This window comes from Gambusia affinis, linkage group LG01 (assembly GCF_019740435.1).
Source record: "Gambusia affinis linkage group LG01, SWU_Gaff_1.0, whole genome shotgun sequence".
Lineage (NCBI taxonomy): Eukaryota > Metazoa > Chordata > Actinopteri > Cyprinodontiformes > Poeciliidae > Gambusia > Gambusia affinis.
Genome location: NC_057868.1, coordinates 21,758,841 through 21,783,977, shown reverse-complemented (window position 1 = coordinate 21,783,977; position 25,137 = coordinate 21,758,841). Strand labels below are relative to the sequence as shown.

Below are 25,137 nucleotides of genomic sequence, written 5' to 3'. Positions count from 1 at the left end.
CTGTGCATATTATTTATGTCAACGGGCTAGAGGGCAGTCATTGCATCAAGTCTTAGATTCTTATCACGACGATTTGCATAAAAATGATTTGATGGTATCAAAGTTTGTTAAAATTTATCAACGATGTATCAGGAATGACGCTTCTTGCGTCTTTAAGCACGGTACATGCTCTCTGCAAATGTTTAAAGATTGTTATGGATTATGTGTGTACTTTTTTTTTTAATTCTATAAATATTATTTTTTCCTGTATTAATTTTATTAATGTTACCATTGTGATTTTGTAAAAAAAAAGTACATCTGAAATGTGATCAATAAATGTTTTATTTACAATAACAAAAGAGGAAAACAGTATTTCTTTCAAAAAAAAAAGACTTAGGGGGAAAAATTAATCCACTGTGAACGTTTTCTTCTGCGTAGCCTTTTCCCATCTGTAATTTCATCTCCTTCCTCATTTTCTAACCTATCAAATGATGGGGAAAGAATAATCTTTCTCTCTCTTCTTGGGGGCATTTTAATGTTTTCTGATTCGGCCTTGAAATGTAAATACTGTTCACGTGCATGTGGGTTATTCACCGAAGAAACAGGGATATTTAATTCATTTAGAGTGTGAAGAAAATTATTCCATCCTGTAGGTGGGGTTGCTCGACGTTTTCCTTTAAAAGGGATCAGAAGGCTTTTTAGTAAGTCAACCATATGCGAGCCTGTGGTCACGAGTCCTCGATGAATAAATTCTCCTTTTGATGTCCAGCCACTGTTACTCCTAGACAGCTGTTTCAGAATGTAATGAGCATTTTTTCGATGCCGTTCAGGGAGTGCATTTAGAGCTTCACTCGCTGTTTCATCTAATTCATCTAGAGGTTTCTGAATAGAATCAGCTTGTCGAGCTACTAGTTCTGGCACAGGGTCATTATCGTCGTTAAGATGGTCACGTTGCAGAGTCACAGATAATCGAGGTTCCTCTAACTGCCCCTGTTTGACTAGAGTCAAATATCTCTGTAGCAGAGCATCATATTTTTTTATTTTCTCATATGAAGTTAGTCCTGATTCATTCAATATCGCTCTCATCTTGGAATCCAAATCATCTTCAGCCGTTTGTCTGATAGATGTGTCAGGTTGACTCAAACGTTTAAACTGGTGCGGTGAGATCAGATACATCTTTTGAGACATTTTATTTATTTATTTATTGATTATTCCACCAACCAGGTTTCCGATCAAGGGTGCCAAAGCTGCTAAAATAGGCAGGATAAAACCTCCTCGCTGATTCCTGAGAGCTGTCTGTTTACGTTTTAAACCTGCACGTTTGTCAGCCAACAATCTGATTATCTTCTTCTGTTTATTCAGTTTCCGATGTTGAGAAGGTGAAAGTTTAATGTTACCTTTTAAAATATTCAGAGCAATCTCACACAAAGTCTTTAGGAAATCAGGTGAGCAGTGTCCAAGAATATCTTTTCGCTTCTGGGGCGTAGCATGGTAGAGAGCCCTAAGGAGAGGTACATTTCTTTTTATCCGTGCAGACATGATTATTATTATTATTATTATTTTGTTTGCCACATATATAACCGCCACTGTCTTGGAAGTAGACCCGATCTCAACCTGAAATGTTCTGGGCAGGTGGGGGTAAGGTCAAGGCATAAATAGCCATGAGCTTCTCTGGTTGCATCTTCAAAACTCTCTAAGAAAAGTCCTTTTGCTGATGGGAAGATTTGACGTGCAAGTATATTTACTTGTAATCTGTCCCTAGGATTCTTAAACAATACCATATAATTACTGTTCAGACTTATAGTTCGGCTGAACTTACCCTGGTGAAACACATTCTGGGTTAACATTATTACATTCCAATTTCTATGATGTCTGAATTCTGTGAATAACTTTACAACTTCCGGATGTTCTGAAGCTTGGAAGATGACATCATCCAAAATAATTAAAAGGTTTTGATTCACTGGGAACAACTCTTCATCTTCGAAAGAATCAGGTAAACCTTTGATGAACTTAATGTTTTTATTCATTTTTTGCAATTCAGCATACATAGGTTGGAAAGAATTATAAATCCAGACAATGGCTCCAGGTTGAGCATCCATTACATGACTACAATCCAATAACATTTTCTTTACAAAATATGTTTTCCCACAACCACTAGGGCCCACAATCATACATGAAAAAGGAGTCTTGAATCTGGGATCAAAAGCAAAAGGCTCCTGTACATCACCTGAATGCAACATTTTTTTTTTTTTTTTTTTTTTTATCTAATAGAAAGAAAGAATACAAAATAAAAACAACAAAAATGTACTAAAAATCTTGTATCTAATAGAAAGAATAAAAAAAATAAAAATGACAACAAAAGCAGTTTCTTTAACAACATAAAAGAAAACAAATAAAATAATTAAAAAAAAGGATAAGAAAAAAATTTACTCTCCCTGTAAATATGGATGAACATAGATCGGACTCACAGAACTTAATATCCGAAAGGTAAGGTTGTACCGTCAGGTAGTAAGCGACGTTTGTCATACACCACCCTGAACTTTTTCTGAAATGCTGAATTTTTTAACACAAACCCCTTTTTATTCCGTCTAATGGTTTTTTGAGGGACTCTGATAACGCCGTCTCTAGAACCACCTAAGTAACCTTCGACCAGTTCTTTTATTGTGTCAAAATTAACCCTGTCAGTGCATTCACGTGTCTGAGTGATGCCTTTAACTCGCATGACCACTTTTTTCTGATGTTTGGTTTGGTAAGCATAGCTTTTAGGCCCCGCCGCAACAAATTCCTGGATTGAATCTCCATTTAATTCATCTGTCAAATCGCCTAAAAAATTACCAGTTTCCAGAGGAGTCTCCCCTTGTCTCAATACATAAATCAGACTGTCTGTATCTATGTAAAGAACCCTTTCTTGCAGCGGTTCCATGCAGCTTAGCAGTTTCAATCTTGCGTAAGCAGTGGTGAATGCAGCGATGAAAACATTATTAACTTTATTAGGACGAGTGATGCATTGTTTATTGTAGCTCCACTGTAACATGCAGTTTTCAGGGTTTAGAAAGTGAAAGTACTTTATATAATATTTACCAGAGAACAAGAACTTGAAAAACTCATCAGGGTCACTCACGATACTGGTTTGAGTGAGGTCATTTCTCTGTGCAAATTTTCCCCAAAAACTATTCAGACAAAGCTTTGCAACCTGCGCGGGATTGATTTCAATTTTCTCTGGATCTAGCTGGATGCCTTGATGCTGTTTGTACTCTCTCACATATCTCTCCTTGCTCTCCTGGTCGATTGCATCAGCTGGGTATCCAGAAGATTCCTGTTTACCCTTCAAAAAAGTGTGAATGTAGCCTTGAAATATTGTGCTGCTGCTTCTCTCAAAATGCCACACCTCTGTGATTTTCATCAGACGATAACCAGACTGCAAAGCTTTCTGAAATTCCACAGTGACCCACACTCCAGTGAGAGCTCTTTCTTGGTCACTGTGGGAACAGGAAGCTGTCTGGTTATTTTCTTCAGCACAAGTACGGCAAAGCGTGAACACAAGTTTACCGCGAGATGTCTTGTAAGGGAGCACGGGAAAATAGAGACCTCTTGGAGGACAGACAACAGCTCTGATGAAACCAAAATAACTGTCAGGATGATCAAAATCTTTGTAGATAATTGTGGGATGACCCAGTGGGTACGGGAAGCTGCAGTTGACAAAAGGATACAGTGATGTGAAATCCACATAATGTACACTTTCAGTAGAGGCTGCTGTATGTCTCAATTTGAGTGCACAAGTTCTACCTCCGAATAGAGCTTCTCGCGGCATTAGAGGCCTGGGCGGATTAAATCTTTTGAGAAAGCTGATCACCCCTGCATGAGACCGTTTCATTTCTACCCAATCATGCTCCCACAGAATCTCAAGACGGACGCCAAATTTAGACTGCAGCAACCTGTCTTTCTCAACGCTGGCTGCATGAATTTGTTCAAATGTCACATTTCTCAGAGGACATGTCTCTGGAGGTGAAAAGCACTCAGTACAGCCGTGGAACAGACAGCCGTGGAACTCGAATGCATAGTGTACACCTGCCACCACTGCAAATCCATCCACAGAGTAAGGACCAATTTTCCTTTCCCCCGTGTTTAATGCATGCTCAATATGTATATTTCTATCAAAAGCGACCCACTCCAACCACTGAATAGATGCGTTTGAGAAACTCTTTGAGCTGCGACGATAATCCACGGGTGATGGAATTGCCAAAGCTTGAGGTGGAAGGAAATTAGTTACAAAAACCTTCATACATGCTGAGGCGATCGTTATGCATTTAAAAGGATCAACATTAGTCTCACTGAAAAACTGATCTCTAAATTTAACACACCCTTGATAGAGAATGTCGACGTCATTTCTGCAATAATAAAGAGCCTCGTTTGCAAAATTAAAGACCTCTCTGGATGCTTCTCTGTACCAGTCAGAAAACTCTTGCTGTTCAGAAGGAGTCATAAGCGCTACGCCGTAGCAGTCTGGCTGAGGAAAGGGCCCTACATACTGCAAATGCTCCTTTGAAGAGAATGAGTGAGGAAAAAAACCTTTCGTTTTATCACTGAAACCCAGTGCTTTTGGGAATGCACTCAGCTTCATTGTTAGAAATGAAAGGCTATCGATGAATCTCAAGTTGTAATCTGGTTCTGTAAAACAAAGAATTTTACTTCCTTGCATAATGAGATGGGGCTTTATGCCTAATTGGATCATGGCATTCAGAATCAGATAACCATCATACCCTCTAGCATTATGTGCTAGAAATGTAAAGCCTCTGTAAATCGATTTCCTGAAATGAAGAAGAAATTTCTGGGCACAATCAAGTCCATAACAAAACCATTGCTCACCTTTCAAAGTTTTAGTGCAGACTAGAAAGGGGACGTGAACACCGTTCTGATCAAAAAATGATTCAAAATCATAAAAAATCAGTTTGTTATCAAGTTCATCACTTTTAGTAACAGGCTGTATATAACACAGGTGATCACTGAGAGTCACGTCAACACCGGGGGCTACTTTTTCTCCACATATGACACATTTTGTTCCACAGACATGTGGTGTTTGTTGTTTTGTAATTGGAACATGGTACACCCTTTTGCAGAGTGTACACAGTTTTGTCATCTGGCATTCACTTACAAAAACTTTAGCACGAGGTCTGAAACGAGGTTGTTTATGTTCAGCAAAGCATGAAGAGTTTCGACAAGTCCTACTACAATCTTGACAGTGCACAGGTTTGAACTCCTGACTAACGCAGGGTGATTTACAGCAAATATAACAATACCCACTACATTGATGTGTAGTGGGATTGTCATAACCGGTGAAGCAATAATCGCAGAGATGACGTGCACCAATGAAACCCTTCAAGTTTTTTATGCCGTAATAGTGATTTTCATGCAGAAGGAGGAAGCACACATTTGTACGATCTTGGAAGCCGGTTTCGAATTTAGACAGAATGGAACTATCTGAAGTTCTATGAAAGACTACAATTTTTCTTTGTAAAATGTTTTCAAATTTAGCAACATCTGTGAATGAAACGGGAGTGTGTTCACTGAGGCCAGCTTGACGCTGCCATTCTCTAGCTTGATGTAGCGCTTGCATATCTGTAAAACTCTGATTATACACGTGTGCAAGGCTTGTAGCAAAGCAGAGTTGATTGTCGTTATTGTCTACAATATAGAGATGACGCCTCTTCTTATTTATCAGCTCACAATCTAAAGTTTTTGCAGCTTTGCGTTTTACACCACCAGAAGGATCTCTAACAATCTGGAGAACAAATTCAAGGTCTCCATGTGCGGGTAGGTCAGCATTTGACTGAACCAACTCATCTAGAAAGTCAACAAATGCTGGTTCTATTACATTATCACCATTAATATGAATATTTACATGCCGTGCAACGTTATCTCCAACTAGTTCTAACTGGACAACATCGTTACGTCTGGCTACTGAGCTTGCAGCATCTGCTAGTTCGATAAGAAGATGCATAACGTCTGTATAAAATGAAGCGAGGTCAGGAGCAGAACCTGGACATGGCTGTGGGAGTCTAAAGGGGCGCCTGATTTCAACGTTATTGAAACGCTGACGTTCAATTGGTGGTGGGAGATCTGTCCCAATCTGAGCATGGTTAGTTACAGCCGGATCAGTTAGATTACCACCGCTCTGATCAACTGCTGCTGCTGCTGCTGCTGCTGCAGAAGGGGCCATTGATGTGGATGGCTCATGGTCGCCACCCAGTGGAGAAAGAGGTGTCATAACAGGAGCCATTGATGTGGATGGCTCATGGTCGCCACCCAGTGGAGAAAGAGGTGTCATAACAGGAGCCATTGATGTGGATGGCTCATGGTCGCCACCCAGTGGAGAAAGAGGTGTCATAACAGGAGCCATTGATGTGGATGGCTCATGGTCGCCACCCAGTGGAGAAAGAGGTGTCATAACAGGAGCCATTGATGTGGATGGCTCATGGTCGCCACCCAGTGGAGAAAGAGGTGTCTGCTGACTGTTTCTTGGAGAAAGACCCCCATTTAATTGTCTTACAGCTTCATCAATTTGTCTGAATGGGTCCAGCAGTTCACAGTCGTTTGAAAAGGGTGATCTCAAAGGACTCTGAGGAGGACTAGGACTGTTTGGATTTTGTAGAGGCTGCAGTGCAGATGACAATCTATTCAAAATATAAATAGAATTCTGAATTTGTATTAAATATTCTGATATTTGAGAATTATTATTATCTGAACCAGGTGAGGGTGGTTGACCGGTAGGATTTTGTTGAACATTTATTGGAGACAGAGATCGATTTAGTACTCTAACTGCATCATCAAATTGTCTAAAATAACCAGATGTTTCTCTTAACTCTTGTAGTATGTTTATTGCTTGGAAATCATCATCCCTTTGTTCATCCATATTTATATAGACAGCAAGAAAAAACACCCACAGAGATTCAAAAGCTCATTTCACCATTCACCTCAACATTGTAGGAAACAGACGTATCAGAATCTGGCTTGCTTCAAGAAGCGTTGTAGCTCTCGCTTTATTAATCCGGTCCAAATGACGTCTCGGAATTCTTCTTCCACTACCGCTTCTGATAAGGACCTGGCCTCGGGCAGGGATCCTATTCATGAAGAGCAAAGCCTCTGAAAATAGGAATCAGATGAAAAAAAATTAACATTTGTAGGTGCTGGGGTCAGGCATTCATAAAAAAATAAATAAATAAAATAAAAAAATTTACCTGTAATTAATTCATCAGCAAGAGCACACCTGTCCCGGTCTGTAAGTATTAACACACTTGTTATAGACAACAGTAGCAGCTAGCAAAGTCTAGGTAACAAAATTTGCTTTTAGTAATGCCATATTCTCCTTAAAGTTTTGAAACTGTAAATTAAATAAACTTACCACGCAATGCGGGAACATTCAACCCTCGACGACGACGACGAGGATGGAGCTCGGAATTGCGCTGCGCAAGCGCAGCGGGAGTATTAAGAGGACCCCACGGTCTAACAGGACGGGTAGCAGGACTGGGTCGCGCTTTCGTCGCAGGAGGACGACTGGCTGTAGGACTGGGTCGCAGTCTCGCAGCAGGAGGAGGAGGAGGAGGAGGAGGGAAGACAACCCAGGGTCGCGCTTTCGCAGCGGGAGGAGGGTAGACAGCCCTGGGTCGCGCTTTCGCAGCGGGAGGAAGCGGGAAGTCAGGCCGCGCTCTCACAGCAGGAGGACGATGGGCACTAGGACTGGATGGCGCACTCACAGCAGGAGGACTGGATGGCGCACTCGCAGCGGGACGACGATGGCCACTAGGACTGGATGGCGCTCTCGCAGCAGGAGGACTGGATGGCGCACTCACAGCAGGAGGACTGGATGGCGCACTCACAGCAGGAGGACTGGATGGCGCACTCACAGCAGGAGGACGATGGCCACTAGGACTGGATGGCGCTCTCGCAGCAGGAGGACTGGATGGCGCACTCACAGCAGGACGACGATGGCCACTAGGACTGGATGGCGCTCTCGCAGCAGGAGGAGAAGGAGGAGGAACCGCTTGTAGAGTAGCTAGACCCGGTCGAATGGCGCGTTTATCGTCTTGAAACTCGTCCTCTGAGTCAGAAATAATCCTCAGCGGAGGCGCCGGTTTGTATCCTGGTTTAAAGATAATTAATTAGAGTTTTTTTTTCCACATATCTGAAACTTTGAAAAAAAAATTAAAATAAAATAGGCTAACTTACCGGGCGGGTTGCTAGTTACTGGAGCACGAGAAGCGGCAGGCTGTTTTTTTTTCGGTGCAGAGCTGGATACAGGAGCTGGTTTCTTAGCTACAGCCGGTCGAATGGCGCGTTTATCATCCTGAAACTCGTCCTCCGAGTCAGAAATAATGATCACTGGAGGCGGCGCTTTGTATCCTGGTTTAAAGATAATTAATTTGAGATTTTTTCCACATATCTGAAACTTTGAAAAAAATAAAATAAAATAGGCTAACTTACCGGGCGGGTTGCTAGTTACTGGAGCAAGAGAAGCGTCGTCAGGGCCTGCCGGTGCAGAGCTGGATACGGGTTCGATAAAAGTGGCATCAGGGTCATCCCCCTCTTTTTCTTCTTCTTCTCCCGCGGCGGCAGGAAGGACCGTTGCAGAGTTTAGCCTTATGCTATTGGGAGCTTCAGGCTTAGCGTTGGATGGTGTGTCTGTCTGATCGGCGGGATTTAGAGACCGAGCTTTTTTTGTTCTACTCAGAGACAAGCGACTTCTGGGACGGCTGCTTTTCCCATCCTCGCTAATAATCAGATTTTCCTTGAAATCTGTAGATTGTTAAAATTAGTTATCTTAATTGATTGAATAGCACATTAAAAATAAATAAAAACCATATATATATATTTTACTGACCGTAGTTAGACTGTGTTAGGACAAAACCATCCAGTTCCTCTGCGGTGGGTTCTGAACATAGATAAAACATCCGATTTGAAACATTTCAAACATATCCAGTTAAGATTTCTTATTTATTATTAAGTTCTGCTACTTACTGCTGAATATCGCATTGTACTCCTGAGAATCAGAAAGCAGCGACATTATTGTTGATAAAAAAAAAAATGATAACAGAAAAAATAAAAATAAAAAAAAAGATTTAAAAAAAATACAATTCAGAATGTACCTCGGTACCTCGGAGGAAGATCTTGTCTTGAGCTCTTGTCTCGATGAAATAACGAAGTTGACCAGATGTTGCTTTACTCCCGAAAAATCGCTGCAGGAACCACCCCCTCCAACTTTTTCTCAACCAATTAGATTAGATTACATAATGCCGCGAGTCTTATTGGAGGAGATGTGAAGAAAAGGAGGGTCTCAGAAAGACTGGTTTAAAGTACTGTATTTAAAAAAAAAAAAATTAGATTAACTAAAATAAGAAGTAACACTGGATATTTATTTTATTCTGTTAGTTTAGAGTTTATTCTCTACATTTCATTTGTTTTATTCATTAAAAATCCTTAGTGGGACTTTAAAGTAACTGGAAATAAAAAATACATAGTTCTTTTTTTTTCTTCAGATTGAGCACAGACAATAAAATAAAAAAAAAAAAAAAAAAAGTTGCGGAGACACGAAGTCTAGACCACTCAATGAGCTTGACATAGCACTCAATGAGCATGACAATTGTAGCTCAGTAGGGGTCTGAGACAAGCTGAGACCAGGAAAAGAGAGGTGTCTCTCTCTTTGTTTTTTAACATTTGATTCTTTTATTCAAAAACAGCTATAAACCTGCTATAAACCAATAAAAATCCACTCTTTACCTATGACGTAGCACTCAATGAGCATGACAATTGTATCAAACACTGCCACCCATAGCGAAGGCTGAGGTGTGAATTTTTTAACAATGAACACCCCCTCCCTACACTTCCGGACTAACACCCATCCCCCACACAACCCCTCCCCTTTCCCCCCTCCCATTAACATCCCCCCTCCCTCTCCCCCTTCCCCCCTTCACCCCTCCCCTTTCATATTCATAACCTGTCATAATCATATTCATAACCTGTCAGGGGTTTTGACGTGAGGGTGTACCTATTTTCTCTACTGTTGCCAGTAAGTCGCCAGTAAGGTACTGTAGAATGGTAATTACAGTACCTTGCTGGCAACTTACTGGCAACACTGTTGCCAGTAAGTTACTGTAATTACCATTCTACAGTAACTTACTGGCAACAGTGTTGCCAGTAAGTTACTGTAAAATTACAATAAAAAGTCTAACAGTGCAGAGAGAAGAAGAGAAAAACAGAAGAAGAGCCTAACGAGGACATATACTAGTTTCCACTGCTCCAACGTCAGGGTATGACTTGTGACCAACAGGATGCTGATGGACTTCCTCTCACTTTAGTTTTTCCTCTGCATGGAGGTGGAGAGTATATGAAGAATGACCTGTAATGTCTTATGTTCCCATTTCTACTTTTTTTTTGTCGTTTGCAGTTGTCTTCTCCTTTCTGTATCACAATGACAAGGTCTGTCAACAAATTAGAGTAAAGACACAAATGTGAACCTTGTCCAGTCTCTATTGATCTCCCATATTTTACAATACTTATCATCAAAACTTTAGCCATAGCTTACAACAAAATATCTTGTCGGAGTACACTGCTGTATTGACAACATGACTATTCGATTTGACCGTCTTATTCATAAACAATGAAATAGCAACTTGCTATACTGAGACACCGACAAGTTCAAATGTTTAATTTTGAGAGCTGAACTGAGGATTTCGAGAAAGAAAGTATCTTTTGCAGGTAATCCAAGGTTTTCTGTTGTTTGCACAAGTTGTTTTGAGAAACGCGCCACCCCTTGTTGAAGACGTTGAAAATAATTCAAGAAACGGAGCAAAGTGACTGAGAAAAACTGTAAGCCTATACAAAAAATAAAATCAAATTCAGTTACATATTAAAGGGACTCAACTAAAAGATGGATTAATGTCAATGCTTTTTACACATGGGTTGCTAATAATTGTGGAAAGAGCTTAAGAGCAGCTGGTTTAAATAACTATCAACAAGAAGTGCTAAACTTCAGACACAAAGCCTGTGGCCAACAGCTCCCATGCACTGGATGGAGGCTCATGCTGATTAAAATATACTTGAAAGGTTCGCCTGCCAGGACTCTCTCTCTGCTGCTCAAGGACAGAAAACAATCAGACTCCATGATGAAAAAAAAAAAAAAAAAAAAAAAAAATCAGCTCAGAGACATCTGCCTTTGTGCCAGACAGAAACAAACCAAAGGCAGGCCAAAGTTTGTTTATGGTATGACCCATAAATCTGTCATGGGAGCTAATCGTAACAGGCTAAGTGTCTTATTGGGACTCACTAATACACACAGAAATACACCAGCAAAACACAGGGGGAACATTCGCAGTGCGAGATTGTGTTTCCCTGCAAGACGCTATGTTTGGATGTGTGTGTGAGAAGTGACTGCAGGGATCAGAGGATTTTTGACTTTTGCAGTAATGGGATGGCGGCTCGCCAGCAGCAGCAGAGCTACAGTGGGCCTGCTTATCTCATCGCTGACTCAACAGGGAGCATGAAGACAGACAAGTCAACAAACTTCCACAAGTGCTTCAGAAAGCATGTGTTAGGAGGACCAGAACAAAACAAAAGAGCTCCATTATGTCAAACCCACAGCTTAAAGTCAGACTCTCTAAGCCTTCCCATATGAGTGATATCTCTCCGACTAATGTACAATACATTGACTATAAATTTAAAATATAAAACTGGCAGCCTTTGATGTCTTTTAATAGAAAGATTCTGTTTAAAGTCTAATGTAGAGTAGCTACTTATTTAAAGTTTAATAATCCGTGAACAATTTTGCAGCAAAAGAGACGGATTATTTCCAGAGAATAGGTGGGAGCAGAGAAGAGACTGAGAATAAGAACCTGCAGAGAAACGAAAGAACAGATGATTTCAAAATATGTTAAAAATGTCATTATGTCTGTGAAAGGAAATAGTCTTCTAATTTTGCAATCAAGTTTGTGTGATTTTAAAAAGGAAAAGTGTCTGGCATGTTTCATCAAACGTAAATTAGGTTTAATTTAAATCCAATACTTTTGAGTCATGGTGACACACTTTAATTCTATTTGTTTAAGGGACTTAATGATTTTTTAAAAATTAATACTGTGGGTATTAAGTATTTGTCAAGGTAACAGAACATTTTTTCACAATACTTTATTGGTTTAGTCTTTCAAACTATTAACCCTGACAAACAAAATACATTTTATCATGTTGGGGATAAAGCATGGATACTGGATTATTATTTACCTAATGCTTTGTAACTTAATTTTTCATGTTAAAATGCGGTAGAGGCAGAGCAGCAGCGTGACAGAATAATTAATACTGAACCATGCTATGCTATGCCACATTTTCCAAGTACTATTTGAAATGCAAAGTTAACATTTTCTCTGTTTTGTTAATCGACTGTATGGAGAAACCGCTTGCTCCAGCAGAATTTAATGATTTTAAAAAATGGGGGGAAAGTAGTGGAACCCGGGTGTAAATTACAACTTTCAGCTCCTCTCTATGTTAAAATCTCGCACTAATTCTAATATATGATTAAATCTCGCGAGACTTTTGAACAGCCAATCGCTGTTTACTATCAGGGGTCACGTGTGCTAGCACAACCTATCTGCTACGCTCTGCCAGGCAGAAAAATGTGAAACATTAGGACGCGATGAGAGGAGCACAGTTGCGTGTCAGTGAAGCGCTGTGCTGTTTTTTTTTTTTCACCCTAATTCTGTAAGACAGAAATGGGCTGAACTATAGTAGCCAAGATGAGAGGGAAAAAAGTTGAATGAGATATAAACTGCGGGCCTGGTGAGTGTTTCTGCGTGTTAGCGGTTAGCTTATTGATGTCGCTGAGTGTTTGTTCGTGTAGCTGCTAAATTACTGATTGCAACACGCTCATATTAGTTTTGAACAATAAAGTGTCTTAAATATTTTTTGAGCACTTGTTTTTGTTTTACATTGAATTTTAAGTAATTTATATGGTGCATATTTATTGGCTCTTTCATGGATGTAATTTATATTGAATATGCATATTCACTAAAAATGAATGATGAATTATTTATAGTGCAAAGAGTGCCATTTATTGAATTTGTGTGCACACTAGAATGATTTGATTATATCTATTTATTGAGAAAATTGATCTGTTTTTTTTAATCAGGCCAGGTTTGACGGCGAGCTCAAGGTCCAGGCCTACAGCCTTAAAAAGGATTGCTTTTGCAGATGTCTGCATCTCCTGCCAGGCTGGTAGGAGGTTCCTTGCAGCCAGCGAACAAGTTTGTCCCCACTCTGATCTCTGATTTTACCAGTTCACGACCTGCACTGCACCAAGCACTTTAGCATTAAATTGCTTGGGACCTCTCATCAAGCCAGGCTTGGGGTTAAGGAATTGAATGGGTGTGGGTTTATTAATTATTGAATTGTGGGATTAACTTTTTTTCTTTCCTCTTTTGCACATTTTAGATGGTTATTTGGATTTTTTTTCACTGATGTGGAATACAAGACACTCACAATTGCAAATCTTCAGTCTCTGTCTGCTCCTTCATGAGTTGCATCTTATCTTCTGAGAAACTAGCCCTGTTACCTTTTTATTGGTTGCCAACCATTTACATTTATTAATATATATTGCAGTACACTGTTATCTTTACAAATATGCTACAGTAGAGTTTTGTACATTTCTCTAAGAATATGACGACTCCCTCTGGAATTTATTTATACCCAACACTGTATGTATTAAAGAAGGGGAACTACTATTAGATAACTTGACCACAAACCATTATTTAAAAAAAAGAATTAAATGAGCACAGCAAAATATAAATATCAGCATGGTTGAGTTTTGTGTGTGTGTGTGGATCTTCTCCCAGATTTAAAATTCACCCTTGGGCATGAACGAGCGTGTGAATAGTGATTTGTTTCATGACTGCATCGTTTCATTAACTGCTCAGCTGGGCAGCAAAAGCATCTCCCCCACGACACACAATGTTACATCATGTAGGTTCTGAAAATCCTCCAACTTAAGCTTAAAACCAAACTGTATCAAAAAATCTACAATAACAGAGTCCTATTTCTTGCTGCATGTACTCAAGGTGTGAAACTCGTCACCAGCAGAGGAGAGAGTGGGAGGATGCTGGGTATTATTAGGCTCTAATTGATCTGGCCTCAGTATGAGAAGGGCTTTGAGACTTTGAAGTGGTGGAGTGTGTACTTTGAAGTTTAGGACGCAGTCCTCTCATGGACAGGAGCATTATGGGGCAGGGGAGATTGCTGCCTCACCCCAGAGGGCTCGGAAGAAGAAGCCACAATCAGACAGATGTTAGAAAGAGAGGAGGATGGAAATTTAACTTAAGGCACAGAGGGAAAAAAGGGAAAAAAAAACAAAAACTTCCTGACTCTTCCACAGTAAGACTAGATTGTGAATAAGTTGGTCAGGGAGGCTGAAAAATGGAAGCTAAAAGGCAGAGAAGATGGAATGTGAAGAAGATGATTGAAGAAAGCTAAATTTGAAGAAATGGGGGTGTAACTCAAGAAGTAAAAGAAATGCCAATATTAGTTTGGATTTCTCCTTCAGAGGACCAAACACACTGTTCATTACGTAACTCTATTCATCTTACCATCAATAATGATCAGCTTCTCTCTCCCTGTAATCAGGGTGATGTGCAATCATGGCACTTTGCATGTAGCCGCTTATTTCCTTGTCCGAGTAGCACACACTCTTACATGTTTGCTGTTTTTCATGGCAATTCTCTTGGCTTTCTCTCAACATTGCTTTTCTTCTTCCATAAAGGGCAGGTTTCCAATCCTCCACAATTACCGCGATACTTCTGGCTGCTTTGGAGTGGCAAATTCTAAAAATGAAAAGTGAATTAGTTCTGCGTCGTGAAACTGGCAGTTCTGGCTGAGAGATGCATCTGGGACAGGATTTCTGTGTGTGAGCATCCTCCACTGTTGTCGCGTTCGCTTCACTAAATGTGTGTGTGTGTGTGTTGTGTGTTCGACTGGATGCACGGAAGGCTGCTCAAGGTCTCTGTTGCTCCCGTGTAACTTTGTGGATAAAGATAAACCCCCACCTCCCCTAGAACAGAACTGATGCGGCGTTGACATTTAAGAAAAACATGAGCTCTTTCGTTTTGAAAGAGCAACCCCGAGAAAGAAGCTCCGACGAGGTCAAACCCGACTGACTGCACAAAACAAAAAGCAGAAAAACTACAAACGGCACCTGCTATCCTGATGACAAGTTGCTAAGGCCATCATTTCCGACGAATCGGATGGAATCTATTGCAGTAGACTTACTCACTGGCTTTATATTTATAAAGGTATTTCCTACCAATATCACATGCAGGACCCCAGCAGCAAGTTCTGGGTCTTACCTGGAGTTTCCTTTCTGTGGGATATGTTTACAATAAAACACCTGGAGCCACCTCAGCTAACCCACACTGTTAGACTTTTTATTGTATTTTTACAATAACTTACTGGCAACACTGTTGCCAGTAAGTTACTGTAGAATGGTAATTACAGTAACTTACTGGCAACAGTGTTGCCAGTAAGTTGCCAGCAAGGTACTGTAATTACCATTCTACAGTACCTTACTGGCAACAGTGTTGCCAGTAAGGTACTGTAATCACCATTCTACAGTAACTTACTGGCAACTTACTGGCAACAGTGTTGCCAGTAAGTTACTGTAATCACCATTCTACAGTAACTTACTGGCAACTTACTGGCAACAGTGTTGCCAGTAAGTTACTGTAATTGACATTCTACAGTACCTTACTGGCAACAGTGTTGCCAGTAGGTTACTGTAATTACCATTCCACAGTACCTTTACTGTCATGATATTTCACAGTTAATTTTTACTGTGAGTGTGATTTACAGTTATAACTGCTTTACTGTAAATGTAGTTTATAGCATAAAACTGTAAATGTATTTTATAGTAAAGCTGGTCTACTGTAAACTTGTTTCACAACATAATGTCAGTTTTACTGTAAATTAAAGTTTACATTTTTTAATACAAGAATATTTTACCATAAACCGAAAAATTTCACAAAAGAAATTTTAGTCCAAGTACTGTGAATAAAAACAGGTATTTATTTTCAGCAGATTTGTTGAAATAAAATCCATTTATATATTCGCAATGTCATAAAGAACAATGTCACAATACAATATAATGTGCTATAAAACAACAAAACCATAGAACACACTACAGGTCATGTCAATATTTTTATGGCACATGTATGTAGCAACATGAACATGTGTGCATCAAGTACCAGCCATAAACTATTTAAAGACTGACTTTAAAAAAATATATAGAATATACTTCATTTAAAAAACCAGCAGAGGCTGCATTGTCAGAAAACAGTTAACAGTAGCTTAAATGTGCACTGTTACACAATACATCACAATAACAGTGCAAGTGCGATAATGTACTATATGGTAGACATTCATATCAATAAATATTGTTATATCAGATGCATTTCCTACATCAGAAGAACTTTTATTCCATTCGTCAAACAAAATCAGTGAGATCCATCTTGTGGAAGCTGAACTGTAAAGAATAAGACAGACAATGTGGGAAGTCATGAGATGGTCAGGAAGTTATCTACATTTTCAAATCGACAGGAAGGCTGACAAATTAAGCTGACTGACAATGTCCAAATGCATAAAATCATTGGCATAAAGCAGCATTAAGTTGATAATTTCTTTTAAAAAAAAATCAATTACACTGAAGTGATAATAGAAGCTGCATAAAGAATGAGCAGGACTGGCTTCACTTCAGGTTTTTGGATTGTTTATGGCAAAAGCAGTCAGTCAGTCTTCACTAATTCAAACGATTGCGTACTGTATTGAGACCCTGCAAATGTCCCCAAGGAGACGATGAAATACAACATGTCATAACAATCTTTTCAGTCATTTTGTTGGTGCTGACGGATTACTGCAAAGGTGTGCCTAATAAACTGAAAACTGCATAATATAAAAAAAAAACACCTCAATTAAACGACTACACACTTATACATTTCTGTGATTTAGTAAGAGATGCAGCGACATCCACTTTTTACCACGGACACAGAAAAGATGCAGGCTACTCTAAAGGGCTATTGTGTAGGAATCACATGCCATTTATAAATAATCATTAAAATCATATTAAAAAGCCTAAAGTAAAGTCAGAACATGCAAGATAGGAGGAAAAGACAATAAAATAATAAACATTTGGTAAAATGCTTACCTAGTTGGAAGTCCTCCATTCAAATTCAGCGAGTCGTTGAAGGAAGGTGTTGATCCGGGAGTTGACACTGACTACTTTCCTCTTGACAAGACTTCCGTCTTGCAGCTTGTACTGACTTTGGCTGTGCATTTGGTACCAACATCTGGATTGATCCTCACAAAAAATCTTTTAACAGAAATAAAATATATTAATTGTATTTTTTAAAATGAAGACATACAATACAGCAATCAGCTATGGTTCTTCATCATCAGTCAAACTGTCATTAAATTTAATTCATAAATGGTTTGGTGTAGAGTACTTACTGTTGTATCATCTCCAGCGTGGTGGATGCTGACTCCTGATACTCCAGATTGAAGTCATAATATGTCCCAAAAAGACAGCAAGGACGCAAAAAGTCATGTAGTTGCTCAGGTTCAAAAATACCTTCTCCTCCATACTGACCATCCACCGGGTTGCAGACATCAAGCTATTTCCTAAAATAGACAAACCCTTGTCAGGCTAACGCTAGTGAGTAAAAGTACAGACTACCATAACTATTACATAGATTGCTACAAAAAATTATAGTGATAGAAAATATTCCTCTTACCAAGCATGATTACCCTTGGTGTAGTAGGTCATTTCCATCTCAACAGACATCTTGGTGGAAGATACCTTTGAAACATAAAAGGAAAACTCTTAAATATGAATTACTGGTAGTAATTTATATTTAAAGGGCCAGTTCACCCAGATTACAACAGGTTTTTGAGAACCTCACCCCGGAGACTAGACTAGACTTTACCCCTACATCCTGCTACCACTCTGAAACAGCGGATGTGAATGACAGTTTGTGAGGCTAAATGAATTTTTTAAAGCATTACATTCCACAAATACAGTATCTGAATGGCTAAGTACAATATGGGTTAACAAAATGTTTGTAATTTGGGTGAATTGATCCCTTTAACAAATTAATTGAACAATTCTGATTTAAGATGTGTGTTTTAAGTTAAGAGTCGATATAAAATTACATCAACCAAGATGAAGATTGAGTCCTCTTTTCTTCTAAATGTTTTATTTTTCTCTGACGGAAGTAGGACATTGCTCTATTCCACAATCTAAACCGATAATTAGCTGTGTGTTGATGTTTCTTCACATGAGTACAAAATTCTCTAAATTCTGAAGTACAAATGCTGCAGAATTTACACCTGTACATAGTTGCACCTGTTAGTACTGACTTAACTTTAAATTTGTAAGAGCATGGTTTAAAACAGGGTGAACAGTCCTTATATGGAACCAGGGTTGGAAATTAACTTTTTTGTCCACCTGCCACTGTGGCTGAACCAACTCAAAAAATAACAGAAACCACTTGAATGTTTTCCACCTTTGTCCTCATTTACAGACTCTTATACACTATGTTGGAGATGTAATGGTACTTTAGCAGGCTAACTAGCTGTAGCAAGCTCAAAGTTATAGATTAGGTTAGCTGCTCCTCTACATTTCCAGATTATTTTGTGGCTTCAAATATGTTTGAAGAGCTGTCTTTTTACCTGTTGTCTTGTCTTTTCAAGAGTTGAAACTATGTTAGCACTCAGCAGGACAAAACTGCACAGCCACTTGGAGGGAAAAAGCTTGGGAGTTAAAAAAAGTCATCTGACAAAAAGAAAAAAAAGAACAACGTTAGAATTCATCCTTGTTGACCTAGCTAATCTGCACTCTTAACATTTGCAAGGTCATGGTTTAAACAAATGAACAGTTAGATGTATTTTTTTTAAAAAGGGGGGGGGGATCAATTATCAGTTAACGTTATATTGTTCGACAAAGGATGTAACAACAATGCTAACAGACACTCAGCACTGAGCTTATCTCAACCCAAAGCTAGTCGCTCGAGGAAGATTTAGCGGCAAAAGCCAAGCTAAAACCTTCGGTAAAATTAGCACCTTAGCTAACGTTAATTCCGAACCAGCTCAAAAAATAACACCATCATATTTTTCTATCTTTCACCTCATGCTAAGTTATAGCATTATAGCATGATGCTATAAGTTACGTTAGCTCCATCTAAAATATACATTGGCTTCAAACAGTTTTCTAAGTGTTTTTTTTACCTGTCTTGCGAAGAGCTGAAGCAGTGTGAGCCCACAGCGACAGAGCTGCACTTGCACTTGGACGGAAAAAGCTTCGGAGTTTAAAACAAACGTCATCAGAAAAACGTTGGAAGCGAAGCCACCCTTGATGACGTAGCTAGATAAACTGCATATTAATGTTAGCTAGGATGTGAAAAAAAAACAAAAGTACATGCTCTCTTTCTGCCTTAAAATATGTTAACCACTAAAGGAGTAAAAATACAGAAACAGGGAACCACGATGAAACATCTATGATGACCGTTGGAAATCAAATAGAATTCTTACATGGCCAGCGCAAAGACATTATAAGTGCAGTATCACTACTGCAATGTGTAAACAGTAAATTACAACTTCAAAACATACAGTAAGTTACTGTAATGCTATGTACTATACCCATAATGCAATGCAAATTACAGTAACTAATTGTAAAGATGTTTTATGTTAGTTTACTGGGCATTTTGCGGTATTTAGCTGTAAAAAATACAGTAAAGGCTAACAGTGCAAGATATTATAAATACAGTACCACTACTGCAATGTGTAAACAGTAAATTACTGCAACTTCAAAACATACAGTAAGTTACTGTAATACTATGTCCTTTACCCATAATGCAATGCAAATTACAGTAACTAATTGTAAAGATGTTTTATGTTAGTTTTACTGGGCATTTTGCGGTATTTAGCTGTAGAAAATACAGCAAAGGCTAACAGTGCATGTCAACCAATTTTTTTACAATTTCTTGTAAAAAAAAAAAAAAGAAAAGAAAAAAAGAATGTTTTGAGTTTACAGCATCCTAAAGCAAACGACTCACAAGAACTACAGTATATGAAGACACCTGCAGGCATCATGTGAGGCTGGCCTGTCTCTTGCTGCTGACTCATGCCTGCCCTGACTGTTCTGTGTGATTGTGTGTGTTTGATTAGCTGCATGCTGATTCATCCCATGAATATAACACAGATTTTCTAGCAGCAAAACAATATGTGGGTCAGTCTGCACTCGGCCATGTGTGGGTTTATGATAGCTGGACCTTGCTGATGAACCGGCCCCGCTCTTATGCAGGAGAAAAAGCACACATTATTTTTTATGGCATTTCATTATCATTTATAGATGATGTCAAGCCACCATCTAAAGCTCTCCACACCAAACCAATACAATAATGGCTGGTAATAATGACGATCCAGCTGCTTATTTTTAATCAGCAGTTCACTGAGTGGTTTTAACTTTATCACGATGAAGGAGATGGTGGTGATCAAGTGGTGGAATATGGAAAGCCCATTGGCAATTTAACGGCTCATCCATGGCAAGAAATGTATTTTATTGATATTGGGAGTCACTTTTGGCTTGTAGCTCACAGACAGCATCACATCATTTGCGCAACAGATGCTAGCGCCATGGAATATGCCATCAGGAACAATCGGCGTTCTAACGGTGTCGCTCCATGCAAGTTCCACGTTTTATAACAGATTTTATTTTGTATTTTCACTTTGAGAGAAGTAAAGATACAGGTCTGTGCTGCCTTTTGTTTTTTTAATGAAATCTCCAACAGATTAATTGAAACACGCTCTTGGTGATTTGATGCCCAAAAATCCAAAATAAAATCAATACCCAACTCTACAAAAATCCTAGCCTGCACCCATTATCAAGAGCTACAGATAATGTGCTCTGTTTCTACTCTTTGTCAACATGACATTAAATTAGAAATCGCATAAATCATTTTGACTTTCAGGGTTCTCTTACCATTTTATGTTGAAAATGCTCTTTCTTCAGTTCAAATCAATTTCTATTCTCCTTTTCCATCTCTTGAACGGTTTCAATGTCAAAACGATCTGGTCTTTGCCAGATACTAAACGTCAGATTCTACATCAATATGTGCCCCACAGATTACATGAAGCCCTTAATTTAATAGTAAGTGCATTTCCTTTTAGCCATAACTGTATACGTATTTATAGAGACAATCATTCTACCACATGCTGCATCGCTGTTGGAAGATCTGCAGGGGCGACACAATCAGAAAGTGACGATTATTTGTCATCTCTGGGCGCTAATCACACATCGACTGTCTGCCGCTGCAGCTCAGACTGGCATTGATTAGGTGCCACTGTCAATCCTCTGAGGCCATCAATTTTTCATTTTACACAGTGCAAGATATAAGCGCTCTTTCTCTGCCGTGAGGGAAGCAAGGATGGAATAAGACAGGTTAGAAAAAAATAAAGGGATTTTTAATTGTTTTTGTTTAGTTTTTTTAAAATAATATTGCAATTTGTAACAATTTGGTTTGGAAAAGCTGAAGCCTTTATTTATCTAACTTGAGAAAGCCTGAGGTTGAAATCCCCTCAATCTTTTCCACATGTAACGCTGAAAATATTTCTTTGAAGAGAAAAGATGGAGGCCGTTCAGAAACTAGCAATCGATTAAAAAAATAATTAAACATTTGAAGGGGAATCCTCTTGGTGTATTTGATGGTGACAACAGTGGACGCAATGGGTAGGAGTGAGACGGATAACTAAGATATAAAACAGTCGAGGGTTTAGAAAGACAAACAGCATTAAGCTCAATGATGGTGAATCCGATGACGTTTGCTGATTTACAGCAGTTGGGATTATTAAAATGTATATTTACCGAAGGCCAGAAAAACGAGGCAGAATCTTTTAACCTATGTAATTCAAACTACAAAGTTAAAAGAACATGGCTAAACTTTCTTACAACTTGAGAAACCTCGGATAATGATGATGCTGCATACCTTAAAAAGCACAAAAGCGACACATTCATCTATGCAAACACATATAAATGTGTAAATACCTTTCAGAACAGATGCCATTTTTATTATTTTGAATAAAACAGGAAGTGTTCAACCTGATTTCATTTCAAACAGGAAAAAAAAAACCCTTGTGTGTCTTTTTTTATACACCTTATGTAAATATTTGTTGTTGTTTCATATTTTATTATATTTAGTCTAAAATCATGACAGAATCCCTGTTTGCATTCAATAAAAAGATAAACCGAGGATTATTAAAACCTTCTTTATGTAACTAAGCCTTTCCTACGTCATGTAATCTCAGACAATGCTTGTAAAAAGTAAAAGACTTTCAGAAAGTGATCAAATTTGAATTTTACTTACAAGTCCGATTAATTAATGTAAAAATTGACAGCAATCATTTGGTATTAAACGCAAGCCAGTTAGAGGATCTGAGCTGATTTGGCATTCAGTCACAATAAGTCACACAGAAGCCAATGGTGTCTGTTTTCATGTAGCACAGAAAAGCTGAAGTGTGCGCTGGTGATGTTGCAGTGATGAAAACTGAAACTCATCGTCTTGTTGCAATTAGACAATGAAATACTGACAGGTTGAGCAGGGAACACTTAAAGAACAAAAGCAGAAATGAATGCGACAAGTCGTCTCATTCACAGACAAACAGAAGCTGCTCTCTCTTTCAGACATTTAAGTCTCTGCACAGAGTTCGGCGCAAATCATTTCATTCGTTTTTTTTATCTCTGTGTGCTTCTGTTGACTAGATTAGTATGAAACAGATGAGATAATGGGGCAAAAAGCACAGCAGATGAAGAGCCCAGAATGAACCCACTCGCACACATGTTCAGTCAAAGTGCATCAGACTCAAACACCCACAGCTGTCCACTATCCCCCTACGTCCTGAAGGAATACTTCTGTATTAAAGGTACTCGCAATGAAATGAAATGAAATGAAATGAAACGAAACGGCAGCTTCTTTACCAGAACACACTCTGGTGTAAGGATGGATTGGTACCTGGAGGCTTTGATCGGTCAATTGCAGAAATTTTCATTATTTTCTAAGATTTGTGATCTGATTGGCCGGAGTACTTAAGGTTTATATATTTATATACAGTTTCATGGTTGAGTGCACAGTGATGCGTGTTAAGCTGGAGAGACTGAATCTATTTACTGTACTTTCCCCGGGGAATCACACAGAGAGAACATCTCTTCTTCTTTTCCTTTTTTTCCCCCCTCAACATAAAACTGCTTTGTTGTGCTTCATTTTCACACAGTAAGGTGCTTTTTTTATAGTACAGTAATTTTACAACTGTCTTTTGGATTTGCTCACATGATCTTTGTCTAATAGTGGATCAGCAGAATAAATCTTTAAAGGAGCACAATGTTTTTTTGCTGGGGTTTTTTTTTTATAGGCCTTTTATATAGACCTGTGTGGAGAAGAACCATGTTTATGTTTGTTAAAGAATACCTTAGCTCAACGTTTCATCTAGCTTGAAATAATAATGTTGGTCTTCTGCTGGCAGATGGTGTTACAAAATATTATTAGCAATATTTAAATACATGTTTGTCCTGAATAAGAAATGAATTCATTGAATAGGCATGTCCACACATAACAATCCACAAGAAATATGAATATGTGTGTGTGTGTGTGTGTGTGTGTGTGTGTGAAAGCTGAACACAAGATTCAAATAAGAACCAATATATAAATTATCAGTTCTTCTACTTTCGCTTTCTGTGACACTTTAATTCTCCTGTCACTTATTTTTATTCCACCACAAAACTGTTTATGGTTTGGATATTAATGTGATTTCGACCAGGTGCTTTTTCACACTTAAATGGCCGAATAGATTTAAATTATTGTTTGGGGGAGAAATTAAAGCCAAAACTTGAATAATGAAAAAAAAAAAAGAAATCGTAAAATATGTCAAAGTTAACTGTAAAAGAAAATAGTCAAGACTAAAACTTGTCAGTGTATTGGCTGTGTGCCGTCTCACAGAAAACAACCACTTGAGATATTAACAGGTAAATAAAGTCAAAGTGCACATCTGAAGGCAACATTTGGAAAAGAGACACATTTTGTTTTTGTTTTTTATGCATGCAAGGGCATTTCCTCTTGAAAGAAATTGTCAGGAAAAGCTGCGTGTAAAGAGTCTGAATGAAAACAAAAATATTTGTTTGCAATAAAATGCAACTAAAGAGGATTTAAGCCGATCTCTTAACTACATCGCAACAAGAAAATAAGCTCAGAGATGCTTCTACACAATGTATCAATTAAATGTTAATTATGATTGGCTCAGGTATGGGGTGCTGAGGTGGCTCAGGGATTAAGCACCGCCCACATACGGAGGCTTAGTCCTCAACGTGGCTGTCACAGGTTTGATTTCCAGCCTGGTGACCTTTTCCACATGTCTTCCCTCTTCTCTCATTACCCTCGTTCCTGTCAATTCACTGCCAAATAAAGGCCACGAGAGCCAATAAAACCTTTTAAAAATAATAATAATATTAATAATTGGTTCAGGTAACAATTAAACTGAACACATCTCAAAAAATTTGGTCCATTAAGAACATGGTAATAGAAATTCCTGCTGCTGCAGCAGAGGAGTTATTGTGCTTCAGCACCACGGACAGAGGCAACATCAAGCCGCAATGACCATAACCAGCCAGCAGAGGCGCAGGAAGATCAAAAAATAAGGAGAGATTTATGAGATTCACTGCAGCCCCAGAATAATATTGATGCAAAGTTACATATTGCTGAATGGACAAAAAAAAAAGGCTTGGGTGGGTTTGAGTTGTTTAGTATTTCAAAATCGTAAAAAACATGAGAGAAAAATGAAAGACAGGAAGGAAAAGAGCCATGATGAAGAGTAACAGGAAGAAGGAGCGGATGATAGAGAGCAGAAGCAGCAGGATGCAAACCACTGGGCTGCTGGTTGGAGCTGGATTTTTCTAGTTCACATTCATGCAAACAACTCGAGTTCCTACGCCCTCAGAGGACATTACAGTGAATCACAGACATTTCCTGGAAACCCTCATTACCCACATTACATTCAAACCCTCTGCAAGGCTTGGAACCAAAGCCGTTATTGCAATTTGCG

At 38.8% G+C, this 25,137-nt stretch overlaps 2 protein-coding genes across 3 annotated transcripts in view; both read right to left on the bottom strand.

Moving 5' to 3' along the window:
* bsna (bassoon presynaptic cytomatrix protein a) overlaps nucleotides 1-25,137 on the bottom strand; it is a 148,476-nt gene that overhangs the window by 51,584 nt on the left and 71,755 nt on the right. The window lies entirely within an intron of this gene.
* LOC122838975 (vegetative cell wall protein gp1-like) lies at nucleotides 6,947-9,533 on the bottom strand. Of its 2 annotated transcripts, XM_044130054.1 has the most exons (8): nucleotides 8,992-9,533; nucleotides 8,855-8,905; nucleotides 8,458-8,769; nucleotides 8,203-8,376; nucleotides 7,781-8,116; nucleotides 7,379-7,711; nucleotides 7,215-7,253; nucleotides 6,947-7,119 (listed from the first exon to the last, which is right to left on the bottom strand). In XM_044130054.1, exons 1-8 carry the CDS (start codon nucleotides 9,035-9,037, stop codon nucleotides 6,947-6,949), a joined length of 1,464 nt encoding a protein of 487 aa, XP_043985989.1. In that variant the 5' UTR covers nucleotides 9,038-9,533. The 2 variants fall into 2 exon arrangements, with proteins under 2 accessions (XP_043985989.1, XP_043985979.1); XM_044130044.1 differs by having other exon boundaries at nucleotides 7,379-8,116.

Bases quoted from the DNA above. Each gene is read 5' to 3' on its own strand.
- LOC122838975 (XM_044130044.1), bottom strand. From the start codon at position 9,037: ATGTCGCTGCTTTCTGATTCTCAGGAGTACAATGCGATATTCAGCA. The intron at 8,906-8,991 runs GTAAGTAGCAGA...ATCTATGTTCAG, and splicing joins GTACAATGCGATATTCAGCA to AACCCACCGCAGAGGAACTG. The intron at 7,120-7,214 runs GTAAATTTTTTT...TCCTATTTTCAG, and splicing joins TGCTGATGAATTAATTACAG to AGGCTTTGCTCTTCATGAAT.